General features: G+C 37.6%; 1 protein-coding gene across 2 annotated transcripts in view; it reads left to right on the forward strand.

The window, feature by feature from the left end:
• The window catches only part of TMEM67 (transmembrane protein 67), a 45698-nt gene extending 24974 nt beyond the window's left edge, over positions 1 to 20724 (forward strand). Inside the window, exons 19-28 of one of the 2 annotated variants that reach the window (XM_005689243.3) lie at positions 1436 to 1535; positions 1629 to 1768; positions 3356 to 3496; positions 8015 to 8095; positions 8582 to 8698; positions 14568 to 14684; positions 14789 to 14893; positions 15476 to 15578; positions 18469 to 18611; positions 19548 to 20724. In XM_005689243.3, the coding sequence (XP_005689300.3) occupies positions 1436 to 1535; positions 1629 to 1768; positions 3356 to 3496; positions 8015 to 8095; positions 8582 to 8698; positions 14568 to 14684; positions 14789 to 14893; positions 15476 to 15578; positions 18469 to 18611; positions 19548 to 19628 (1128 nt within the window). In that variant the 3' untranslated portion in view covers positions 19629 to 20724. The remainder of the gene's footprint in view (positions 1 to 1435; positions 1536 to 1628; positions 1769 to 3355; positions 3497 to 8014; positions 8096 to 8581; positions 8699 to 14567; positions 14685 to 14788; positions 14894 to 15475; positions 15579 to 18468; positions 18612 to 19547) is intronic. The other variant, XM_018058217.1, reaches the window with a different exon arrangement.

Genomic DNA, 25285 nt, shown 5'->3' on the forward strand with positions numbered 1-25285 from the left:
AATTTTAGAAGAAGGTATGAATTGTTCTTTTTTACTAGGAAGTCTGCATTTATTTATAATAGGTATCTCATTCTGAAGATCTGCCTTAAATAATTTTTTATTATTTAATGTAGACTGTTAATCAAGAGTGAACGGTACCACTCTGGATAAAGTGCTGAATCTTAGCATTGGTTCTCTCTGCCTCCACATTCCTTTCCTCCTCTTCCCATGGGAGCCCCCCCCCTCCTTGCTTCACTGTTCTATCAGTGGATGTGACGCTCTTCACATGTCTCTGCTGTACGTCTCATCCAGTTATGTTGTGATTATTAAGTGACTGCTGTTCCCACTGATCTGTGAGCCCCAGGAAGAGAGGAATCATCCCATACTTAAATTTTTGACCTTTGTTTGATCAATAATGCACCTTCTCGGAAGAAGCCTCAGTTGACCCAGAGAGATGTTGTGGGGAGGGAGGTGGGAGGGGGGTTCATGTTTGGGAACGCATGTAAGAATTTAAGATTTTAAAATTTAAAAAATAAATAAATAAAAATAAAGAAGATTAAAAAAAAAAAAAAAAAACAAACAAAAAAAAATAAAATAAAATCAATAGAGAGAGTCCAGGGTATACGTAGTTAATAAAGGAAAGAAAGTTAAAATTAGATTGGATGATTGTTAATATAGTTACAAATCAAGTTAAAAACATATTGGGGGGTATCTTTTCTAACAGAAATTATTAGTGTTTCTACTAAATAAAAATTATCTGCAAATTAAAAAAAAAAAAAAACATATTCTGTAAATGAAAAGGATTTTTTTTTTCATCAGTAATCTTAATAGTAGAAATAGAGAAAAAGGCAGTAAGAACATCCTAAAACTTTCATTAGGATAAACCAATTACAGTTGGAGATAACCTTTCCTTATAAAGAAGTTAAAGGCTTTTGGAACCCTTGGGAAAGAGAGTCCTTTAGGCAAGATCCCTGTGTGAGGAGGGAGGCAGTATGTCTACCTTCATATTCCTATTTCTAAGAAAGACAGAAGGAGGAAAGGTGAAATTAATATGTGTGTAGAAAGTCTGTGAATTTGGTGACTGTTATATGATGAGTTTCTGGTGAGCCCCTGAGGGTATGACAACTTTGTCACTTGTGAAACTTAACAGTGAAAATACTAGTCGCTCTGACTCTTTGCGACCCCATGGACTATAGCCCACCAGGCTCCTCTGTCCATGGGATTCTCTGCAAGAATACTGGAGTGGGTTACCATTCCCTTCTCCAGGGGATCTTCCTGACCCAGGGGTTGACCCTGAGTCTCCCCCATTGCAGGTAGATTGTTTACCATTTGAGCCACCAGGGAAGCCCCGTATATCTTCTTGTGATTGCAGATGTTTGTTTCTTAAAGAATCAGTGTTGGTTTCATAAGCAGACTTAATGCCAGTACTTTAAGGTGTTTCGTTTGTCATTCTCAGGCTCTGCAATTTTTGCATAAGCTCATCTCCCAGATTACCATAGACATATTCTTTATCGATTGGGAGCGGCCTAAAGGGAAGGTTCTTAAAGCTGTTGAAGGTAATGAAAGTAACCATGTGTACCAGGTTTCTTTCGCCACCACTGTAAAGCGAAGAAGGTGAAACGGTTTACTCATTTTACCTCCCCAACCAGGTGAGGGTGGTGTCCGGAGTGCTACTGTTCCTGTCAGCATATGGAGAACTTATTTTGTGGCAAATGAATGGAACGAAATTCAGACTGTGAGAAAAATTAACCCACTCTTTCAAGTACTTACTGTCCTCTTCCTTTTGGAGGTATAAACTATTTGATATAATTGTATGCAATTTATGGGTACCTCATAAATGTTAATTTAATGTAATTCCAGCTAAGTTTTCCTGTCAGTGAGAGAGTTTTCTGAAGTTTAAAATATTATTATCGAGCCTTTAAAAAATAGGCATAACATGAAATTTACCATTTTCAGTGTACAGTTCAGCAAGTGTTAAGTGCACTCGTATCGTCGTATAGCCCATCTCTAGAACCCTTCATCCTGCAAAACTAAAACTCTGTGCTCGTCTTTTTCCCTCTCCTCAGACCTGGAACCACCATTCTACTTTCTGTCCCTGAACACCTACTAAGGACCATGTCCTGTGTTAGGATTTGGGGCTACAGCCTAACAACACACACTGAATGGGTGCATGCTCATGGCCCCTTTACAGTTATTTGATGGACCTGGGTAGGATTATCAAAGGAAGTAGTCAGAACTGAATATGAGACTGAAATATGGAAACTGCATAAGTAACAGATTTTCTCTAGAACTAGCTGCTTAAGTAAGGTTTGATGTAAATTTTGTTGGACTCCTTTCTTTGTCTGCATTCCTTTTTCCTTCTTTCTTGCTTTTCTCCTTCCTTCCCTTTTTTGAACCTAGAAGAACATGTGTGTCTCTGGGACATAAGAACACCATCACAAAAACTTACTTATAGTCCTGTTTTTTAAAGCTTAAAAGGGATTGTGTGAGAAAGTCATTTTATAATCAAGTAAGTTTGGAAAATACTGGATTCCATAAAGTCATGTAACTTCCTTTACCATAAAACTTTCCAGAGCCTTTAATCTATGAGAGTAGAAAGCACAGAGGTGAGTATAACATGATACCTTCCTCAAAAAGCATTTTGGAAAATAGTGTTTTAAAGTATAATAAGTATTTTGCGTAGTGCCTGTCATGGATTGCTGGTTGTTCATTGGTAGTTTACTGAAAGTGAAAGTGAAAGTTGCTCAGTTTTGTGCGACTCTTTGCGACCCCATGGACTATAGTTTATGGAATTCTCTAGGCCAGAATCCTGGAGTGGGTAGCCTTTCCCTTCTCCAGGGGATCTTCCCAACCCAGGGATTGAACCCAGGTCTGCCATACTACAGGCGGATTCTTTACCAGCTGAGCCACAGCTTTATTTTTTTGACAGAAATTTTTAAGCTTTGTCAGTGTATATGATAATAAGGTTATATTTGGCCTTGAGTCAAAGGGGATGACAGAGGATGAGATGGTTGGATGGCATCACCAACTCGATGGACATGAGTTTGAGCAAGCTCTAGGAGTTGGTGATGAACAGGGAGGCCTGGTGTGCTGCAGTCCACAGGGTCTCAAAGAGTTGGGCATGACTGAGCAACTGAGCTGAACTGGCCTTGAGTCATATCGAAGAGACTACCTAATAGACTAGCTAAAATTTTGTATTAAATACTTTGTAATTAAAATACTTGATAATTATTTTTATCTAGATTTTCTACTGTTTGTACAAACTTGAATACTTTAGTTTTTCAAGGGAAGGAGTAGAGAGAGGTGTCTAATTTTCAGACTACAGGGGTTTTCTTTTTCCATATATTTTAAAATTATTTTGTTCTTTTTATTTAAGGTTGTGGGATTCAAGAACTTAGCATTAATGGACTCATCCTCTAGTCTTTCCAGAAGCCCATCTAGCTACATAGCTCCTTATAGCCGCATTTTGAGATATGCGGTGTCTTCTGCTCTTTGGCTGGTCATTGGAATTATACAGGTAACAGGAGATTATACTTTTAAGCAACATAACCTCTCTATATTTTTAACTCTGTTTATATACTGATCGTCAGCTGTTGACCACAACAGGATTTCTACAGTATAAAGAAGGTGACAAGAATAATAATAAAGATTCCCTGGTGGCTCAGATGGCAAAGAGTCTTCCTGCAATGCAGGAGACCCAGGTTCAATCCCTGGGTTGGGAAGATGCCCTGGAGAAGGAAATGGCAACCCACTCCAGTATTCTTGCCTGGAAAATCTCATGGACGGAGGAAACTGGCAGGCTACAGTCCATTGGGTCGATGTATTAATAATAAAGATAGCAAATAGCTAATTCTTACATAGTATGCTAATCCAGGCACTGTGTTAATTGCATTATGCAAATGAACTTACTTAATCTTTATAGTAGCCCTCAGAGATAGATTCTTTTAAATATCCTCATTTTATAGATGAGGATGTGGTGGCACAGAAAGGTTAAATATTTGCCCAAATATTATATTAGAAACCGACTAGAAATGAGCAGAACTGGAATTTGAACCCAGAATAATTAGAAATCAGCAGAACAAAAAAAAGAAAAAGAAACCAGCAGAACAGAAATTTGAACTCAGGCATTCTGATTTCAGATTTCATTTCTTATCATAGTGGGGCTCTGAAGGGTCTTTCAGAGTCTACAGGATTTAGTTTATGTATAATGATGGGAATTGCTAAGGTACCCTCAATCTTTGCTTTTGAAAACTAACATTTTGTTTACATTCATTTATATATCATTAAATCTCACTCAAATTACCAGTACCCCTGCTGAAATTTTCTTTGAAATATTAATTGAAATAGCTGAAACTAAACTCTGAGGACCCACAGCTCTAGCAGAGGATCTTTACTATGCTTATTTCCTTTATCTTCTTATAGCTAAAAAAAAATAAAAAGAATGAAAGGAAAAAAGGAGAAGCAGGAGCTACAGCACTTAACTAACTCTAGTCTCTGCATTTCTTTTTCTTGCTTTTAGACACGCCAATGAGTGGGAAAAGCCTTCAGTTTAAGATTTCTTTAACTTTTGCCAACTGAACTATGAAGTAGAAAGTTACTTATTTTTAATGTGATTATATGTTCCTGAGCAAATATAAACTGTTGTAGTTGTGTGCACACAATGTAATTTAAGGCTAAAGAGTGCTTGTGGTTGGGGGGAAGGCATAAGTAATAAAGTTTCAGTTAAATAGAAAAAAAAAAGATTTCTTTAACTTTTAAATAAGCAAAGGAAGGTGGGATTTCCTATAAACTGGAGAGCTTATATTTGCCTTAAAAACTAAATTTTAAAAAGATTTTGGAATTGAAGTCCCCAAATTCCTACAGAATTAGATCTAGGTGTCATTGTTAAGAGTTGTTCAAAGTTAAAGCTGCAGAATAGAGCTAGTGAGGGATAGTTTGACAATCACAGAAGAAAGACAAACAGAAATTAGGATTTGAAATAAAATTAGATTAAAATAATATGGGGTTTGATTTTTTTTTTCCCTTTTAGTTTTATTGAGCTATAACTTACATGAAAGTTGCTCAGTAGTATCTGGCTTTTTGTGACTCCAGGGACTGTGCAGTCCAAGGAATTCTCTAGGCCAGAACACTGGAGTGCGTAGCCATTCCCCTCTCCAGGGGATCTTCCCAACCCAGGGATCGAACCCAGGTCTCTCACATTGCAGGCAGATTCTTTACCAGATGAGCCACCAGCGAATCCCTGGTGACATATAGCAGTGATAGTGACTGTTGTTTGTCACTGTATGTCACTAATACAGTTTTTGTGAACAGATCAGATTTTTCTGGATGTGGAGAAGGCAGTGGCACCCCACTCCAGTACTCTTGCCTGGAAAATCCCATGGACGGAGGAGCCTGGTGTGCTGCAGTCCATGGGCTTGCTAAGAGTCGGACACGACTGAGCAACTTCACTTTCACTTTTCACTTTCATGCATTGGAGAAGGAAATGGCAACCCACTCTAGTGTTCTTGCCTGGAGAATCCCAGGGACGGGGGAGCCTGGTGGGCTGCCGTCTATGGGGTCACACAGAGTCGGACATGACTGAAGTGACTTAGCAGCAGCAGCAGCAGAGAATTTAAAGGAATACCATCTGAAGCTTTTCATATTGGTTGAGTACAACAACTAAAAAAAAAACCCAGACTGACAGGATCTGAAATGAAAGTAGCTTTTCTCTGTCTCATGCGAAAGAAGAGTAGGGGTCAGCAGTGCAGGGCCAGCAGGGTGGCTGCCATCAGACCTGGAGGCCTGTTGTTCTGCTTTGCCCCTCAAGACTTCACCTCTCAGGTCACCTCATGGTCCATAATGTCTGATGGGGTTGCAGGTGTGAACCAGGGGAGAAGACCTCACCCTTTCCTCTTTTTTTTTTTTTTCACTATGAATTTTAATTGAAAACATTACAACAGCTTAACTACCCATAATGAATTATGAAACTTTAGTAGTTAAATTATTATTATCATTTATGAGGCATTTATTCTTCCTTATTTTATAGACCTGCAGAAACTTTGCATACTTGTTGTTTTCTCCATTTCAGAGGAAGATTGTGAAAAGAAAGTCTAAAAGTTTTATAAATCAAAACCTAATTGAGAAGTAAAACACAGGCAGAACAGAATCTGTGTATAGCTGAGCGTAGGTGGTTTTTAGCTCGGATTTTAGGCGTGAAAACTGTTCAGCTCATTTCACGTGAAACAAGCAGGTGAAGTAGTGAAGCTGAGCTGTGAAAACCCCTATCAATTGTTTTTAGCATGCCTCTTAATTGTTTTTTTCCCTGGTTTCTTGTCTTGTGTGCCGGAGTCTCGAACAGGTAACCCCTTGAGGAGGTGTCGGTGATAAATGGGCTGTGAAGTAAACATCAGCAAACGCAATAAGGCAAATCCTGCCATAACTATGTAGCCCACCCAGACTGTTTAGCCACATACCCATAGATAAATCCAAGTGCTGTAGAAAAGAGTCAGATCCTGAAACGTGTTCAGCTAGTGTCCGGCCCTTGTAATCCTTGAGTGTGAGCAATGAGTCCAGATGCTCCGGCATGACGGGGTGAGCGGGTGGGAATGGGACAAGGGCCCCAGCTTGGGGGCCATACGGGCCGGGGGCTGGTCCTCCCTACAGACTGGAGGGCCGGCTGACCCAGGGAGTGTGATGACCACTCACCCCCTCCTCCTTTTTTTTTTTTTTCCCCTCCTCCTTGAGAGCCTTTTCAGAAGTGTGTTCGACCTCTCCTTGGCCAGAACTTGGTCACATGGCCACTCCTCCCCGCACTGTCCTCTGGGCAGCAGTGTGCCCACACAGGGGGTCTGTCCCGAGGAGAGAGGGGAAAGGCTCGTTGGAGCAGTAGCTGGCCGTCGTGGGCACTACGTCTAACCTCGCTTTTTGTCTTTCACTCTGCTGCCATTTGATAGAGACGTATGTCTCTCCATGGTCACATCCTCAGATTATCAGTGTTTATGCATCCTTAAGAGTTTCTTTAACCTTAAAGGTTAAAGGAGTTAACTTTTAGCAGTTCCATAAATTTGTCTGTACAAACGCTTCTGGATTCTCATAAGGTTAGGTTTTATTATTCACTCCCCAGCCCAGCTTCTTCAATTTTTAAGCGGTGTGTCTCTTAGTTTTTAAACTTTGTTACTGTTTTTCATGTCATTTAAAGGAGCTTTAAAATATGTATGTAGTATATTTAGGAAAGAGTTTTTAGTATTCAGCTGCTGTAGATTCATTTATGTATTAATTCCCATATCTGAGTATATTTTATGTGGGAGGCAATGGCCAGCCCAAAGATACGCTGTAACAGGAGCAAGTTACAAGTGTGACAAGTGCCGTGAAGAGTGTCAGCAGGCAGATGAGACGGCAAGTAGAGGGAGGTAAGGGGGAGGAAAGTTAGGAGTGGGGACAGCTTTGAATAAGGTGGTTAGGAAGTGTTGTCTTTCTCTGAAGGATATCTAAGCTCTACAGTGTAAACTCTTCTCTTTTGATTTATATAACTTCCCTTTGCAGCATTATTAGATCTAAGAAAACACTTGAAACCATTCCATCTGAATGTTTAACACATTATCTGTAGTTGAAACACAGTACTTGACATATGCTTTTTATATGCTACTCTATCAGAGATTAATTTGAAAAACAAGCAATTTCTCTAGTAGACTTTGGAATTTAGGAGATGAGCAGAATCGCAGAACGAGACCTAAACTGGCCATAATGCATTGGTTTATCCTAAGGTTTTCAAAGCCCCTTACTTCCTCTCCCTGTGTTTGTCCTATCTTATTTTAATGACACAGAAAAGTTTTTAAATTCAAAATAAGCCCCCTCAGTGAATCTTAACAGAATTCCAAAACACTCTTCCTTTGACAGAAGAATAGGAGATGCTAAGTAGGATTTTATCCCACAGGAATCACTATTGGCCCCTATGTTCTTGTTTGGAACTTAGTTTTTCTTAATATACTATACTGTGGCTATAAAAGAAAATTAAATCCTAAAATCTAATAAGCATGAACTTGGCTTAATGTTTCAGATTGTGTACTTTGGTGTCTTCTATGAGAGATTTATAGAAGATAAAATTCGACAGTTTGTTGATTTGTGCTGTATGAGTAATGTAAGTACTTTCTGACTTTATCTTGCAACTGTTATTTCTCCCTTTTTAAAGGTCACGAGTACATTAAAAGAGGCTTTGAAGTGATTTGCTATGATTGGATTTTTAGTCTGATTTCCACTGGTGGTTAATTCCAGAGATGGTTATAATGAGCTACAAGTTTAATATTTGCTGCCTTAAATTTTCCTTCTCTATTTGCAACTTCTTAATTATAAATCCCTTATGCTACCAAATAGTTGACTCAGCCTGAAATCCCTGAAAGGTTTTCATGTGTCAATCCTGTTTGTTCTTTTCTTGGAAGTGTCTTCAGTCTCTTTTTCATCTACTTTTTAAAATAACCTCATTATCCTTTATTACCTTATTATTCCCTTTATATGTTGTCTAAGAATTCAACTCCCATTATTTTGAGAGAAAGGAAGCAATTTCAAGAAGCCCTTAATTTTCATTGTTTTGCAGATGAATTGCTAACCAGTCCTTCTCTTTTTATAGATATCAGTGCTTCTGTTATCCCACAGATGTTTTGGCTACTACATCCATGGTAGATCAGTACATGGGCATGCTGATACTAACATGGAAGAAATGAATAGGAATCTTAAAAGAGAAGCGGTATATTTTACATCTTTTGTTTTTTTAAGCTGAGAGGTTCTTGTAATCTGGGATTTGTAGTAGTATTTTTTAAAAAATCCTCATTGATTACTTTTAAAAGTTGCTAGAATATCAATTCATTACCCTGAACATTAAAAGAGAACAAATCACATATCATCCTGCAGTTCCTTTATGGAGTGTATTTCAAGGTAAACTGAATAATTCACGAGGAAAAGATCTTCCTAAAGGAAGCAAATAAAAGAATTCTAAATTAGAAAATTACCATTTCGTATTGACTAATGAATTAATACATATAGGCTACAATCATCAATGGATGCTAAAACAATTAAGTGAAGGATAAGAGGGAACTTTATAATCAGGTTGACATTATCTGAACACACTGGCTCAGTCTTACAACAAGTAAAAATTAGGAAGACTGACATTAGGTACTTCCTGTTATGATGCAGTGAGGAAGTACATAATATCACCCATGAAATACTCTTGCCTAAGAAAATTGAGCCTGAATGTAATCAAGCCTCTAGCTCTAACAGGAAATCAGGTCTCTAGTTTACAGTAAATAGAGGGGATAGAGAGACAAAATAAGTAATACCACAGAAGTGTTTAGCCAGATGCAGAATGTTAGGATGTCTCATAAGACAAATGACCCAGTGTCCCCAACAAATTAGAGGCATGAAAAGAAAAGGAGAAGTGATAGTGGTGGTAGAAGAAAGTTGTTAGATGTTAATTTTAAGGAAAAAAAAAATCAAATACAACATGTAGACTTTGAATCCTGATTCAAAGAACCATCAAAAAAAAAAAAAAAACCTTTGGAAAAAATCTTGGTGATTTAATGGGCTAAATATTAAATTATATTAAGGGAAGATCAATTTTATTAGGTGTGAAAATGGCATTTTTTTCAAGGTCTTATTGTTTAAAGATACTAATTCGCAAATGAAATGACATGGTATCTGGAGTTTGCTTTAAAAGAAAAAAATTAGGAAGATAGATGAAACAAAATTGGTAAAACAGTAATTGTTGAAGTTGAGTGATGGATGGTTCACTGTTCTCTCTACTATATATTTTAGAAAACGTCCATAAGAAAATTTAAAAAAGAAAAATATGTACCTAAGAGGAAAAACCAAGAGGATTTATTGATTAAGGGACTATACCTGTGACTTGCAAGAATAAAACATGGTCATAACATCTCAGTTCAGTTCAGTCGCTCAGTTATGACCGACTATTTGCAACCCCATGAACCGCAGCATGCCAGGCCTCCCTGTCCATCACCAACTGCCAGAGTCTACCCAAACCCATGTCGATTGCATCGGGGATGCCATCCAACCATCTTATCCTCTGTCATCCCCTTCTCCTGCCCTCAATCTTTCCCAGCATCAGGGTCTTTTCAAATGAGTCAGTTCTTTGCATCAGGTGGACAAAGCGTTGGAGTTTCAGCTTCAACATCTGTCCTTCCAGTGAACACCCAGGACTGATCTCCTTTAGGATGGACTGGTTGGATCTCCTTGCAGTCCAAGGGACTCTCAAGAGTCTTCTCCAACACCACAGTTTAAAAGCATCAATTCTGGATCGCAGCCATTCTCACTGGTGTGAAGTGGTACCTCATTGTGGTTTTGATTTGCATTTCTCTAATAATGAGTGATGTTGAGCATCTTTTCATGTGTTTGTTAGCCATCCGTATGTCTTCTTTGGAGAAATGTCTATTTAGTTCTTTGGCCCATTTTTTGATTGGGTCGTTTATTTTTCTGGAATTGAGCTGCAGAAGTTGCAAATCTGCAAGCAATAAATGCTGGAGAGGGTGTGGAGAAAAGGGAACCCTCCTACACTGTTGGTGGGAATGCAAACTAGTACAGCCACTATGGAGAACAGTGTGGAGATTCCTTAAAAAATTGCAAATAGAACTACCTTATGACCCAGCAATCCCACTTCTGGGCATACACACCGAGGAAACCAGAATTGAAAGAGACACATGTACCCCAATGTTCATCGCAGCACTGTTTATAATAGCCAGGACATGGAAACAACCTAGATGTCCATCAGCAGATGAATGGATAAGAAAGCTGTGGTACATATACACAATGGAGTATTACTCAGCCGTTAAAAAGAATTCATTTGAATCAGTTCTGATGAGATGGGTGAAACTGGAGCCAATTATACAGAGTGAAGTAAGCCAGAAAGAAAAACACCAATACAATATACTAACACATATATATGGAATTTAGGAAGATGGCAATGACGACCCTATATGCAAGACAGGAAAAAAGACACAGATGTGTATACCAGACTTTTAGACTCAGAGGGAGAGGGAGAGGGTGGGATGATTTGGGAGAATGGGAATTCTAACATGTATACTGTCATGTAAGAATTGAATCGCCAGTCCATATCTGACGTAGGGTGCAGCTTGCTTGGGGCTGGTGCATGGGGATGACCCAGAGAGATGTTGTGGGGAGGGAGGTGGGAGGGGGGTTCATGTTTGGGAACGTATGTAAGAATTAAAGATTTTAAAATTTAAAAAAAAATAAAAAATTTAAAAAAATAAAAATAAAAATAAAAGAGCAGTTCACATTATAAAAAAAATAAATAAATAAAAGCATCAATTCTTTGGCACTCAGCTTTCTTTATAGTCCAATTCTCACATCCATACATGACTACTGGAAAAACCATATCCTTGACTAGACGGACCTTTGTTGGCAAAGTAATGTCTCTGCTTTTTAATATGCTGTTTAGGTTGGTTATAACTTTCCTTCCAAGGAGTAAGCATCTTTTAGAGGAACAATTTATTTAATACATTGAACTGAATCAGTTGGTTAACTGTGAGAAATTATACCTGGATTGAAGAGTTAAATTTTAAAAATGAAACTATGAAAACCTAGAAAAGAATATTTTAGTTTGGGAGATGACAAAGCATAAAATAGAGAAAGTATCAAAGTATTATTTATGGTGTAGAATATTTATTAACGTATAGAACATTTATATAGCCACAATTATATAGATAAAAGACGTAGGGTAAAATTTCCATAGTAAATATGACAAAGATATTGATCACAATACTGAAAACATATAAATCAATAAGCAAACTAAGTTAAAAGCTTAATAGAGGGAATTCCCTGGCAATCCAGTGGTTAAGACTCTATGCTTCCGTTGCAGGGGGACTGGTTTGACCCTGGTTGGGAAACTAAGATTCTGCTTGTCGCACGAGTACAGCCAAGAAAAAGAAAAAAATAAGCAAGCAAAAAAAAAAAAAAAAACCTCTTCAATGACACAAAGATTTTTTAAAATAAGTAAAGTAACAGAATAGACTAAAAACCTCTAAAAATGTTAAACTCACAAATCATGGAGGAAATGAATGTAAAAATGATATATTTATTTTCTTCAAATTACCAAACTTTTATTTTAAAAAGCTAATACTTAGTAGCATCAAGGACAAGGTGTAATGGGCACTGATCTTAGGATACATTTTCATAAACCTGCTGGAAAGCATTTGTTACTAAGAGCTTTCTTAGAGTTCATTATCTTCAGCTTACTGATTCTATGAATCTAACTAAAGGAAATAATTAACAATGTGAATAAGTGATTATGTTCAGGGTCTTTATCATGAGTTATTTATCAGGACAAAGAATACATAAAAATGAAAGAATATTAAGTTATTTATAAGGACAAAGAATACATAAAAATGAAAGAATATTAAGTAAATTGGTTTATCTATACAGTGAAACCTTAGGTAAACATTAAAACTCATGTTTTATAGAACATTTAGTGATCCCAAGAGTTGCTCAGAATATAATGTTACATGAAAAAGAAATCAGTATGATCCAGATTTTATACCATCTCTATGTATATGCCTAGACAACAGCTAATGGAATACCTTAAAACACTAGTATCTCCTGGTGTTGCAATTATAGATGAATGTTTTTTTTGTATTTCTCTGTATTTTATAAATTCTCTACAATCAGAATTTTTTTTTTATAAAGAAATTGACTATACATACACTGCCTTGAAGTCAGTAGAAAACCAAGTGTCATGTTTGCAGCTTAGGTTTAGACAAAGGAGGAGAATGTTAAGCTCCAGAGTAGGCAAATAAAGTTAAGAACAGAGGCAAGAATACTTAAGCTGAACTGTGAAGCATCTATGAAAATTGGCTAGGTCAAGGGTAGGGTAAAATGTTACCTATGAGAAACATATCTCAGCAATCAAATTGTGTCAAAGAGACTTGCAGTAGAAATCTGATCTGTAACATTAACCATTGGGTCATATATCACTACCTTTTTAGTGAAATTTAGGAAGTGTATTGAAAGTGTTTGACACTATTTCCACTGTTTCCCCATCTATTTCCCATGAAGTGATGGGACCAGATGCCATGATCTTCGTTTTCTGAATGTTGAGCTTTAAGCCAACTTTTTCACTCTCCTTTTTCACTTTCATCAAGAGGCTTTTAGTTCCTCTTCACTTTCTGCCATAAGGGTGGTGTCATCTGCATATCTGAAGTTATTGATATTTCTCCCGGCAATCTTGATTCCAGCTTGTGCTTCTTCTAGCCCAGCGTTTCTCATGATGTACTCTGCATATAAGTTAAATGAGCAGGGTGACAATATACAGCCTTGACATAATCCTTTTCCTATTTGGAACCAGTCTGTTGTTCCATGTCCAGTTCTAACTGTTGCTTCCTGACCTGCATAAAAGTTTCTCAAGAGGCAGATCAGGTGGTCTGGTATGCCCATCTCTTTCAGAATTTTCCAGTTTATTGTGATCCACACAGTCAAAGTCTTTGGCATAGTCAATAAAGCAGAAATAGATGTTTTTCTGGAACTCTCTTGCTTTTTCCACGATCCAGCAGATGTTGGCAATTTGATCTCTGGTTCCTCTGCCTTTTCTAAAACCAGCTTGAACATCTGAAAGTTCCTGGTTCACGTATTGCTGAAGCCTGGCTTGGTGATTGCAGCCATGAAATTAAAAGACGCTTACTCCTTGGAAGAAAAGTTATGACCAACCTAGATAGCATATTCAAAAGCAGAGACATTACTTTGCCAACAAAGGTCCATCTAGTCAAGGATACGGTTTTTCCTGTGGTCATGTATGGATGTGAGAGTTGGACTGTGAAGAAAGCTGAGAGCTGAAGAATTGATGCTTTTGAACTATGATGTTGGAGAAGACTCTTGAGAGTCCCCTGGACTGCAAGGAGATCCAACCAGTCCATTCTGATGATCAGCCCTGGGATTTCTTTGGAGGGAATGATGCTGAAGCTGAAATTCCAGTACTTTGGCCACCTCATGCGAAGAGTTGACTCATTGGAAAAGACTCTGATGCTGGGAGGGATTGGGGGCAGGAGGAGAAGGGGACGACAGAGGATGAGATGGCTGGATGTCATCACGGACTCGATGGATGTGAGTCTGAGTGAACTCCGGGAGTTGGTGATAGACAGGGAGGCCTGGCGTGCTGCGATTCATGGGGTTGCAAAGAGTCGGACACGACTGAGCAACTGAACTGATGCAAAGTGTTTAGAGAACAAAAAAAGACCATTTATAAAAGTTGGTAATTCTAGACTAGACTTTTTATCATTTATTAAAGAGCAACAAATTGATTATAAAGAAAGCTAAGACTATCAATATATGGTAAACTTAGTATTTGAGTTTTTGTTTGTTTGTTTTTAAGTAGGGAGGAGTAAAGCCACCTGCACAGAGGTATGATGTAGAAATTAGTAAGACCTGGAGGGTAGTGGCAACCTTGGATACTATTAAAATTGCTTTGTCTCAAATAGAGTTTCAGTACAACTTTAGTTGGCTTCCAAGTCTTGTAATATTAAATATTGCATCTTCTTTTTAAGATAGGCAGAATTTTCATTATCTTGATCGTAACATAATTTTTTTTAACTTTTCAGGAAAATTTATGTAGCCAAAGAGGTTTGGTACCTAATACAGATGGTCAGACTTTTCAGATTGCAATTTCTAGCCAGATGAGGCAACACTATGACAGAATTCATGAGACACTAACAAGGGTTTGTACAACTACAATGCAGATATATTTTCTCAATATTTCGTGTTATTTAGATACTGAGAACATAAGGCACGTTTCATTTACCCTTGTCTCTTTTCACATTAGAAAAATGGCCCTGCGAGACTCTTGAGTTCCTCAGGAAGTACTTTTGAGCAGAGTGTAAAAGCATATCATACTATGAATAAATTTCTTGGCTCTTTCATCGATCATGTATGTATCATCATTTATTTCTAAGCTAGAGTCAAAATGCAGTATTTAAAAGGGTAACCAGGAATGTCAGTTATTTCTTCTGTCAACCAAGTCAGTGAACTTAGAACCCTTGTGGAGTTGGTTGGTTGGTTGGTTGGTTGTTTTTGCTGTAAAAACTAATACTGTTTTGGCTGAAAAAAATTAATACTTTGTAGATGGAGTTAGGTTATGTAAAAGTAAAACGAGATTGTTACATGTCTATTAGCATGATGATTACCTTAAAATATGTCTATACTGGAATTTTGTTAGTCACCAAATATTATCAATTATTTATTGTAGAAATATGCTATGGTTGTATTTATGAAAAGCTCGTTATAAACTGATTTTCAGTACAGCTAGCCCTAAGTACTACTATCAGAGTTTAAAATTTAAAACATTCTTAAAGAGAATTTTGTTATAAAGTCCAGTGTAATAAATTGTCTTTGAAGAACCAAACCCAAAGATTTTCTTTGGGTACTTTCATTTTTCTTTCCTTCTGATTTTATAAAAATTGGGAAGCATTTATTTCACTGCTATTTTCAAATGACTCATTTTTTGTATTAGGTTCATAAGGAAATGGACTACTTTATAAAGGATAAATTGCTTCTTGAAAGAATTCTTGGAATGGAATTCATGGAACCAATGGAAAAAAGCATCTTTTACAATGGTATCCTTCAAATGCCTTTGATGAACTTTATTTTTATTTCCCAGGCTTGAAAGAACATAATTGTAGTTATTGTCTTTTGATTTTATACCTTTATCTAGAAAACTTAGTAAACTTCAAGGAATTATAGTAGTTTTCTATGTCCCATTTTATTATAGGTCATGTAGGAAGAAACATATATACAAGATAATTATTCTACAAAAAAGTAAAAAATGAAGCTGAATTTTAAAATCAGTTGTACACATGGAAGAGATAGTAAAACAAATACATAAAAGTTTATGTATTGAAATATTCATTCAGTGCCACACTTATGAAACATTTAAAGAATAATGTTCATGATTTATCTTAAGTTTTTGTTTTATCCAACTTCTTAAAAATGGCACATATGTATGACAGGAATAGTGACTAAAATGGTTTTTTTATCATTAAAAAGAAAGTATGTCACTTTTAATACATATGTTAATAACCTCTTGTGTGGCTTGGGAAGAATGGAAATGGTATGCTATACCCAGTATCCTGGCCTGGATATCACTTACCCTCATGTTATTGAGAAGCACATGTTGTGCCAGTCCTGGGATACACAGACCAATGGTCCCTCCCTTCGGCATCTTGATAGCAGATTGTGGAAGGTAGGCATGTGATGGATGAGTGGAGTGATGCTGGGATAGAAGTGTGTGCAGACACGAATTATACTGGGTGTGGAACGGAAACTTAGCTAGACGCAGAGTGAAGCCAGATGACAACATGGTGAAGTCTGAACTGGGTCTTAAAAATAAGTTAGTTGTCAAACAGGAGGGTCCAGGGAAGAGAGGTGAAGACATTTGTGCAGAAGGGGGAAAGGGCATTATGTACTTACGAACTTTATGATTGAAGTCTGGAATGGAGTGAGAGAATGCGTGAGTGATAAAGAGGGCAGAGACCGAATCCCAAAGGCCTTGTGTGACACCTTAAGGAGTTTTGCTTTATTTTATCCATAGAGCACTTGTTTTCAGAAACATTTTTTAAAAATGTTTTATCCTACAGGACATGCACTGGTTGCTCCATGAAGGTATGAAAAGAAAATATTAAAAAGTCTATTTGTATATTTGCAATTCCATCATTCTTAATTTATATATTTTTAAAATTATATGTAGTAGTAATTCATAAACTATGCCTATTATGAGATGCATGCTCAACATTTTATTCTGATAGGGATACATGATCAGAATAATTTGGAAACCACTTCTAATGAACATGGATGTCATCAGGAAGCCTTCATATCTGATTCATAAATTGGAAGAATTATTTTGGCAGGAGTTAAACAGATGCAAGACTATAATAATATGACTTAGTCATTAAGAATATAGCTTTCAGAGTCTTCTGGTCTTGGGTTTGAAATCTGCTACTAGTTTTGTGAACGTGAGAAAGTTGTTTTCCTTTCTGAACTTTAATTATTAAACTCCTGTAAAATATAACCTTCTAAAGGTTATTGTGTTTACACATGTGTAATCGTTGTGTAAAGAACCTGGTGTGGGTAGGCACTCAGTAAAATGATGTTGTTACCATTTCTAATAATAATAATACAATCATCATCACCATCTTCATCTCTGTAGGGAAATGAGAATATGAGCAAAGGCAGTAGTGATGGGATAAACAGGAAGAGATTGCCAGAAATGTTAAGGGAAAGAAGGGGTAGGAGAGAAGAAGCAGTCAAAAATGATGTGGACTTCCAGCTTGGCGAGGTGGCTGCCGGTGGTGCCGCCCTTCGCCGAGAGACGGAGTAGAGTGCAGGTGGAGGATCAGGTTGTGAGGGGAAGAGGATGAGTTTGGTTTTGAGTATGTGGTGTCTTGTGGCACCTTTGAGACATCTTGGAAGAGATGTCCCGTTGGCCATTAAATGTAAGGGGCTGGGGGACTGGATCTGAGGGGAACGTGAAAGTGCACAGTAAGTTGGGAAGTCTCGTCAGAGGAGGTCATTGCTGGAGCAGCAGCAGTGAAAGGTTGCCTGGAAAGAGTCTACAGAGCTGGCTTGTTTGTTAGAATATGTATACAAGTATATGCACAGAAGTGCACATCTTGTAAGGATATAGCTTCATGCTCAGTGAATTTTCACAAACTGAATATATTCCTGTAACTAGCATCCTGATCAAAAAAGTGTTATAAGCAAGCCAGATGCCCTCTTGTATAAAAACAAGGGTCCTAACTGGGTGTTCCTGGGCCACTGCCTCGCTGAAGAGGCTCTGGCCCTCTCTGAAATTGTGTGCGAGAATCATGTGTGTGTGCTTTCCCCACTGCCTCCTGTGAAAGGATCTGTACCTTTCATTAGACTCTTAAAAGGGTGTTCACATCCCCAAAAGGATGAACCCACCCCTGCTTGGAGAGTGAAAAGAGGTCTCAGAGCAGAACCTTGGGGAACTGTTTGAGGCATAAGTTGTAACACACTCTTCTAGTCCTTGCTGGTTTTTTTTTGCCTTAAAAAAAAAAATTTGAAGTATAGTTGATTTACAGTGCTGTGTTTTTATTTTCAATGCTCTGCTATACAAGAGAGTGTGTTTTGCTTTTTAAATTTAATCTTATCTTTGAGAATTTTTCTAAGATTCTTTAACCTTTAGTTATATAAACAAATAGAGAAAGGATATTCATTATCTGATCATTGAAAAATACAGACTGTATACTTAAATTAGTAGCAGTTACCAAGCTTTTGCTGCAAATGTTAAAACTACTTTCCTTGGTTAACGTTTTAGATTAGCAAATTTAATACCCCTTGTTTATTTTTTATAAGTCATGAAATATTTTTTCTTTTTTTTAAATTCAAGTATAATTGACATATAATAGCCATGGAGTATTTATCACATTTATTATTCTATTTTTAAATTTCTAATTTATATCTTCTAAATTGCCTTTTTTTTAATAGATGAAGGATATTCTTTCAGCAATGTTCTGTATTATGGAAATGAAGCTACTCTTCTTATTTATGATCTGATGTTCTTCTGTGTTGTGGATTTGGCTTGCCAAAATTTTGTTTTAGCAGCCTTCCTTACATATCTACAACAAGAGGTAAATTTAAGAATTTTTTGTGGATTTCTTTGAAGAGAAATATGTGGAAAGTGGATATTTATTTTTATTGCAGAGAGTATCAGTGTCTACTTACACTCAGAATTTATAAAGATTTAGAATTTGATTAGCCCTGCCAAAGAAAGGAAAAACATTTCAACCAAGTTCATTTTACACTCTCCTTCAGAGTCAGTGAAATATCAAGGACTTGTGGAGGGCATAAGTTGCTTGACCAAATGTGAAAGAAATCCAGTAGGAAGACACTTAAGTTACCTTTCTCTCTTAGATGCCAGCATTGAGCAGAATTAGAATCCCATTTACCATCTGCACCAATGTTACCATTACAAGAGCCAAACTCTGAGATCTAGCTCAGGGCTCAGCCAGTATAACTTTCAATTCACATATCACCTACCTGCTTGGATGAAAAAACAGCTGCGTGGATCAGTGTGGAACCTGAAATGGAGACTTCAAGTAAAGCCAAGTTTGTTCTAGAAATGTTAGCATTCGTATCACCGACATATTCCCCACTTAGGTCAAAGTAGTGTATGAATTAGTGGTCTGATGAGTTAGTTCTTGATAGAGATCTAGAATTAGGAACACATTTTGTCCCTAACAGTTCTTTTGATATTTCCATAGATTTTAGAGCTCGGGGAAACTTGTCTTGCCAAATATTTCAAAGTATATTTCTATGAACATAAGGGAATTTGTATTAATTTATTAAAACATATTCTGAATAGGGACATACACTGCTTCAGTATTATGAAAGATGATAGTCTTGAAATAGTTTTGTATATCACCATGGAATTCAGGTGTCTGCTACATGAAAATAGCTGCAAGAATTGGCTAGTTTAATTTAGATATTTTAACTGACATTCACATTTAATTTCCTTTATATGTATTTTCTCTCTGAATTGTTTTTACTTTTTTTTTTTTTTTCAGATTTTTAGATTTATTCGTAATGCAGTAGGACAGAAGAATTTGGCATCCAAAACACTGGTGGATCAAAGATTCCTGATTTAATTTATTAATTTATTAAGTAGATAAGGACAATTACAATCATGGCCAAAAAAAAGGTCATGATTATCAAGTCAGTTTGCTATATTTTTTAAAACTTGTAATACAAATTATTCTATTTTTATTTGTTTTTTAATCTACAGGAAGATCTATTTTTATAACTCATAGAAACATAAACTTGCTTTGTGAATATGTAATATGATACAATGAAAAATATTGTTTTCCTGTTATGCATAGTATTTAATTCACCAGCTCATAAACTAGATAGCTCTGACAATGGGACCAAAAAAAAAAGTCTAAATTGCTTTCAGCATAACATTTTTTAAATGATAATCAAAACAGTCCCCATCATTTGTGTCTGTAAGATTATTTTATAACTAGATTTGTGTATATTTTCTCACATTGAACAAAAAATTGATTCCAGTTCAAGCCTAGTTTTCAGTTCATTTTGTTCTACATATTTTATGGTTAAATAAATGTTGAAAATATTTTCAAGTTTACTTAGATATTTGAAATTGTATGTGGGCTGACTCAGTTGCTCACTCTGGCAGTGAACTGATTCACTACTGGATTAATAGGCAGTTTGTGAAGTGGTACACTCTCATTCCTTTGTTTCCCTGAAGTATGCTGTTTCTATGAAGTGTATTTATATCTATAATATATAAATATCACTTATATTATTGAGCTGTAATATGTGACATTTTCCCTGATAGTTTTTTATACATTTTAATTACTCAACATTTTAAAAGCACTTCCAAACATTTGCTCTTCAATTGTGTTTAAAGATTATAAATAACAAATGAACTATAAGTTATCATGTTATGTGAAAGTGGTTTATTGAAAGTGAACTTAGGCCTGAGCCACATAGCCAATAATTCTGCATGATATCATTTTTTTTCTCTTTAATAATCCTTTTCATTGTATACTGTGAACTTGAAAGTCACCTTTTATTCAAGTATAATAGTCATTAATGCCCAAAGCAACATTTTTTTCTGCCTTCTGGTTAATGCTATGTAAATACTTAAATGTATTGCTATGTAAATATTGTTTATATTACCAAATTGAAAATATAGAATAAAGCATATTATTAGTGTTTCTCTTTCCTGTTTGATTTAGTATGTATTTTGTGAAGTAGCATTTAGGAATACACTGCTGGATCTGGTGTCCCCAGCCATTGCTGAAGCCGAATCCTTTAAAATCGTTACCGGAACCTTGAGGATGACTGAGGAGAAAGAGGGGAGGCTAATCAGTTGAGGATCTGAAATTCTGCTTTCTTAAGGGTCGGCGTATAGAGATGCCTTTCTAAAAGGCTCAGAGATAAGTAAACATACCAGCCTGGATTTATAAAGCCACCTACTCAGAAGCTTATGAAAAAAATAACAACTCTCATTCCACATATGAGAAGTTAATATTCATGTGAATGTTTGTAAGTGGAAATTTCAAAACATAGGTCAGTTGGCTCATCTGCTGATAAATTAAGGCAGAGAAAAGACATTTGAAGTAGTTTTGCACAGTACTATTTTTACTTTGGTGAGGTATATAAGAGTGCGCTCGGGTTTTCCTGTATTGTTGACTCCTGTGTTCATATTGCATGATTTAAGCTTTGGGATCATGTGCTTAATTCTTTGCTAGACCTGTAGTCTTTTGTCCATTTCTGTAACACCAACCCACTGTGCGTGCGTGCTCAGTCGCTCAGTCGCTCAGTCGTGTCCAGCTCTTTTGCCAGGCTCATTTGTCTACGGGATTATCCAGGCAAGAATACTGGAGTGGGTTGCCATTACCTCCTCAAGGGAATCTTCTCGACCCAGGGATCGAGCCTGCGTCTCCTGTGTCTCTTGCGTTGGCAGGCAGATTCTTGGGAAGCTCCCCACCCACTATACTTTGTATCTTATATCTGTAATTTTTCTGATAACATGGAAACATTTGGTAAATCTCTTGGTCATTTCATCATGAAGCAACCCTAGGTTCACCTAGAGGTCCTTTACAAGCTGCCGTTTGCTTCGTACCGTCCTTAGAAATGCACAGGCCCTGAAAACAAGTCTGTACATCATTCTCTATCATGTGATGTTCATGTTTGCTTACTTCTTGTGCTGCTTCCCTACCAAACTGCCTTTTGAGAAGGTCTGCTGTTTACCTAGACTGAGAAGCATTCAAAGTGCCCATTAATTCAGTGCTTGCAGGCATGAAACAGGTGAAACAGGTACTTTTTTGTTGTCTGTAAACATTGACAATAAAAGCTGAGAGGAAATAAATGTAAATGGAAGAGCAGTATGGCTTAATGGAAAATGCTTCAAATTTAATAGCAGAAGCTATGTATTTGAATTAAAGTTTTGCCCTTTGTCACTCACCAGCTTTGTGACTTTACACCAAGTCATTTGGCATCTTTGAGTTTCATTCCACATCTTTACAATGGAAATGATATCCTTTGCTTACCACTTATTGTGACAATTAATTCATTAGGATAGACTTATAATAACCATAAACACTGGAATTTTATATACTTTAGTTTGAAATTTGTGCCTTCTTGCTAATAAATTCTATGATATTAAAACTGTGGCTACTGATTTCAGTAGTTAACCAATGAAGATGCTGGGCCTTCTGCTTCAGTCACCCCAGCCTCAATGAGGAAGAGGCCTCGGTTGATGTCACAGCCTTTAATGAAAGAAGGCAAGAAGGAGCTTTCACACCATGTAAGTGTGCTTTGTGGTACACATTAGAAAAAAAAGAGTGGAGAGTGGAATATCGTCTCTGGAAGGAAGGGTTTCCCTCTTATATGTTCATTCAAGCGACATTGCTTCCCATTCCCACTCTAGAGGTGCTCAGAAGGGTAAGACAATTAGTAGAGGAAACAGGCGTGTTAATCAATAATTACAGCAATCTGAAAAGTGCTACAGCCACCACGGTGTGATGTGGGGAAAGTTCTTAGGTATCTGGTCATCAGGGCTTTGACCTGACAAAGTGGTATTTGATCTAAGATTTAGACGAGTGCAGTCAAAGGAAAAGTATAAGCTCCGAGATGAAGCGCATGGCCATTGAGTACTCTAGGTAGTTTAAATACATATATTTATGCTTTTTACAAATAATCTGTATATTACATTTTAACATCTTAATTTTTTTTTTTTCCTGGCTAGGGAGAGACTGCCCTATTGGGACTAGCCAATTCTTAGAGGTAGCAAAGGGCTCAGCCAGAAGCGGGCCTCTGATAGCAAAACTCACCAATCCAGAGCCATACCTGCACTATCTGGCCCTAATCCCCCAGAAAGCAGCATCCCTCTGCCTTTGTCATCCAGGCAACCGGGGAACTCCTTTAACCTAGGGCCTGCTGGAATGATTCAAGCTCGCCAGTCCCAAGTCATTACCCTGCCCTGCCTTGCCTTTCCTGCAGAATGCAGAAACTGATAAAGGCCAACCCAGGCTCACCCCTCGCTCCTGTCACTGCCTCCTGACTGACGCTGGTGCTTCCCCACGTGGCTCTGCGTGGCGTGGGTCCTGTTCCTAGGACCTGCGACTATAATAAACTCTGTTTTCCTGAGCCTCTCCTGTGTCTCCTCTTGGTGCTGAACCTGACTGATTCCCATAAGAGAACCCAGGACAGCATATTTGGGGATTTTGGAGGGAGATGGTTGGAAAGGAAAACAGGAGCCGTATCTCTAAAGGTCGTTATATCAAGCCCCAGTGTGTGGAGAGTTAGCCAAGCTAAGTTACCCAGTCTGCCTTCAAATGAATACTCAGCACCCCAGCGAATGAGTGAATGGATGGGGCGAGTGAGGGCCTTCCACATTCAGATTGCTGTGGTATTACTGATGCTCTGGGGCTCAGATTGATTATATTCTTTGCAGCCAAAGATGGAGAAGCTCTATACCGTCAACAAAAACAAGACCGGGAGCTGGCTGTGGCTCAGATCATGAACTCCTTATTACCAAATTCAGACTTAAATTGAAGAAAGTAGGGAAAACTGCTAGACCATTCAGGTATGACCTAAATCAAATCCCTTATGATTATACAGTGGAAGTGAGAAATAGATTTAAGGGCCTAGATCTGATAGATAGAGTGCTTGATGAACTATAGAATGAAGTTCGTGACATTGTACAGGAGACAGGGATCAAGACCATCCCCATGGAAAAGAAATGCGAAAAAGCAAAATGGCTGTCTGGGGAGGCCTTACAAATAGCTGTGAAAAGAAGAGAGGTGAAAAGCAAAGGAGAAAAGGAAAGATATAGGCATCTGAATGCAGAGTTCCAAAGAATAGCAAGGAGAGATAAGAAAGCCTTCTTCAGTGATCAATGCAAAGAAATAGAGGAAAGAATAGAATGGGAAAGACTAGAGATCTCTTCAAGAAAATTAGAGATACCAAGGGAACATTTCATACAAAGATGGGCTCAATAAAGGACAGAAATGGTATGGACCTAACAGAAGCAGAAGATATTAAGAAGAGGTGGCAAGAATACACGGAAGAACTGTGCAAAAAAGATCTTCACTACCCAGATAGTCATGATGATGTGATCACTAATCTAGAACCAGACATCTTGGAATGTGAAGTCAAGTGGGCCTTAGAAAGCATCACTACGAACAAAGCTAGTGGAGGTGATGGAATTCCAATTGAGCTGTTTCAAATCCTGAAAGATGATGCTGTGAAAGTGCTGCACTCAATATGCCAACAAATTTGGAAAACTCAGCAGTGGCCACAGGACCGGAAAAGGTCAGTCTTCATTCCAATTCCAAAGAAAGGCAATGCCAAAGAATGTTCAAACTACTGCACAATTGCACTCATCTCACATGCTAGTAAAGTAATGCTCAAAATTCTCCAAGTCAGGCTTCAGCAATACGTGAACCGTGAACTCCCTGACGTTCAAGCTGGTTTTAGAAAAGGCAGAGGAACCAGAGATCAAATTGCCAACATCCACTGGATCATGGAAAAAGCAAGAGAGTTCCAGAAAAACATCTATTTCTGCTTTCTTGACTATGTCAAAGCCTTTGACTGTGTGGATCACAATAAACTGTGGAAAATTCTGAAAGAGATGGGAACACCAGACCACCTGACCTGCCTCTTGAGAAATCTGTATGCAGGTCAGGAAGCAACAGTTAGAACTGGACATGGAGCAACAGATTGCCAGGAGAAATATCAATACCCTCAGATATGCAGATGACACCACCCTTAAGGCAGAAAGTGAAGAGGAGCTAAGAAGCGTCTTGATGAAAGTGAAAGAGGAAAGTGAAAAAGTTGGCCTAAAGCTCAACATTCAGAAAATGAAGATCATGGCATCCCATCACTTCATGGGAAATAGATGGGGAAACAGTGGAAACAGTGTCAGACTTTATTTTTTCAGGCTCCAAAATCACTGCAGATTGTGACTGCAGCCATGAAATTAAAAGACGCTTACTCCTTGGAAGGAAAGTTATGAGCAACCTAGATAGCATATTCAAAAGCAGAGACATTACTTTACCGACTAAGGTCCGTCTAGTCAAGGCTATGGTTTTTCCTACGGTCATGTATGGATGTGAGAGTTGGACTGTGAAGAAAGCTGAGTGCCGAAGAATTGATGCTTTTGAACTGTGGTTGTTGGAGAAGACTCTTGAGAGTCCCAACCAGTCTATTCTAAAGGAGATCAACCCTGGGATTTCTTTGGATGGAATGATGCTAAAGCTGAAGCTCCAGTACTTTG

Source organism: Capra hircus, chromosome 14 (assembly GCF_001704415.2).
Source record: "Capra hircus breed San Clemente chromosome 14, ASM170441v1, whole genome shotgun sequence".
In the NCBI taxonomy this organism is placed as follows: domain Eukaryota; kingdom Metazoa; phylum Chordata; class Mammalia; order Artiodactyla; family Bovidae; genus Capra; species Capra hircus.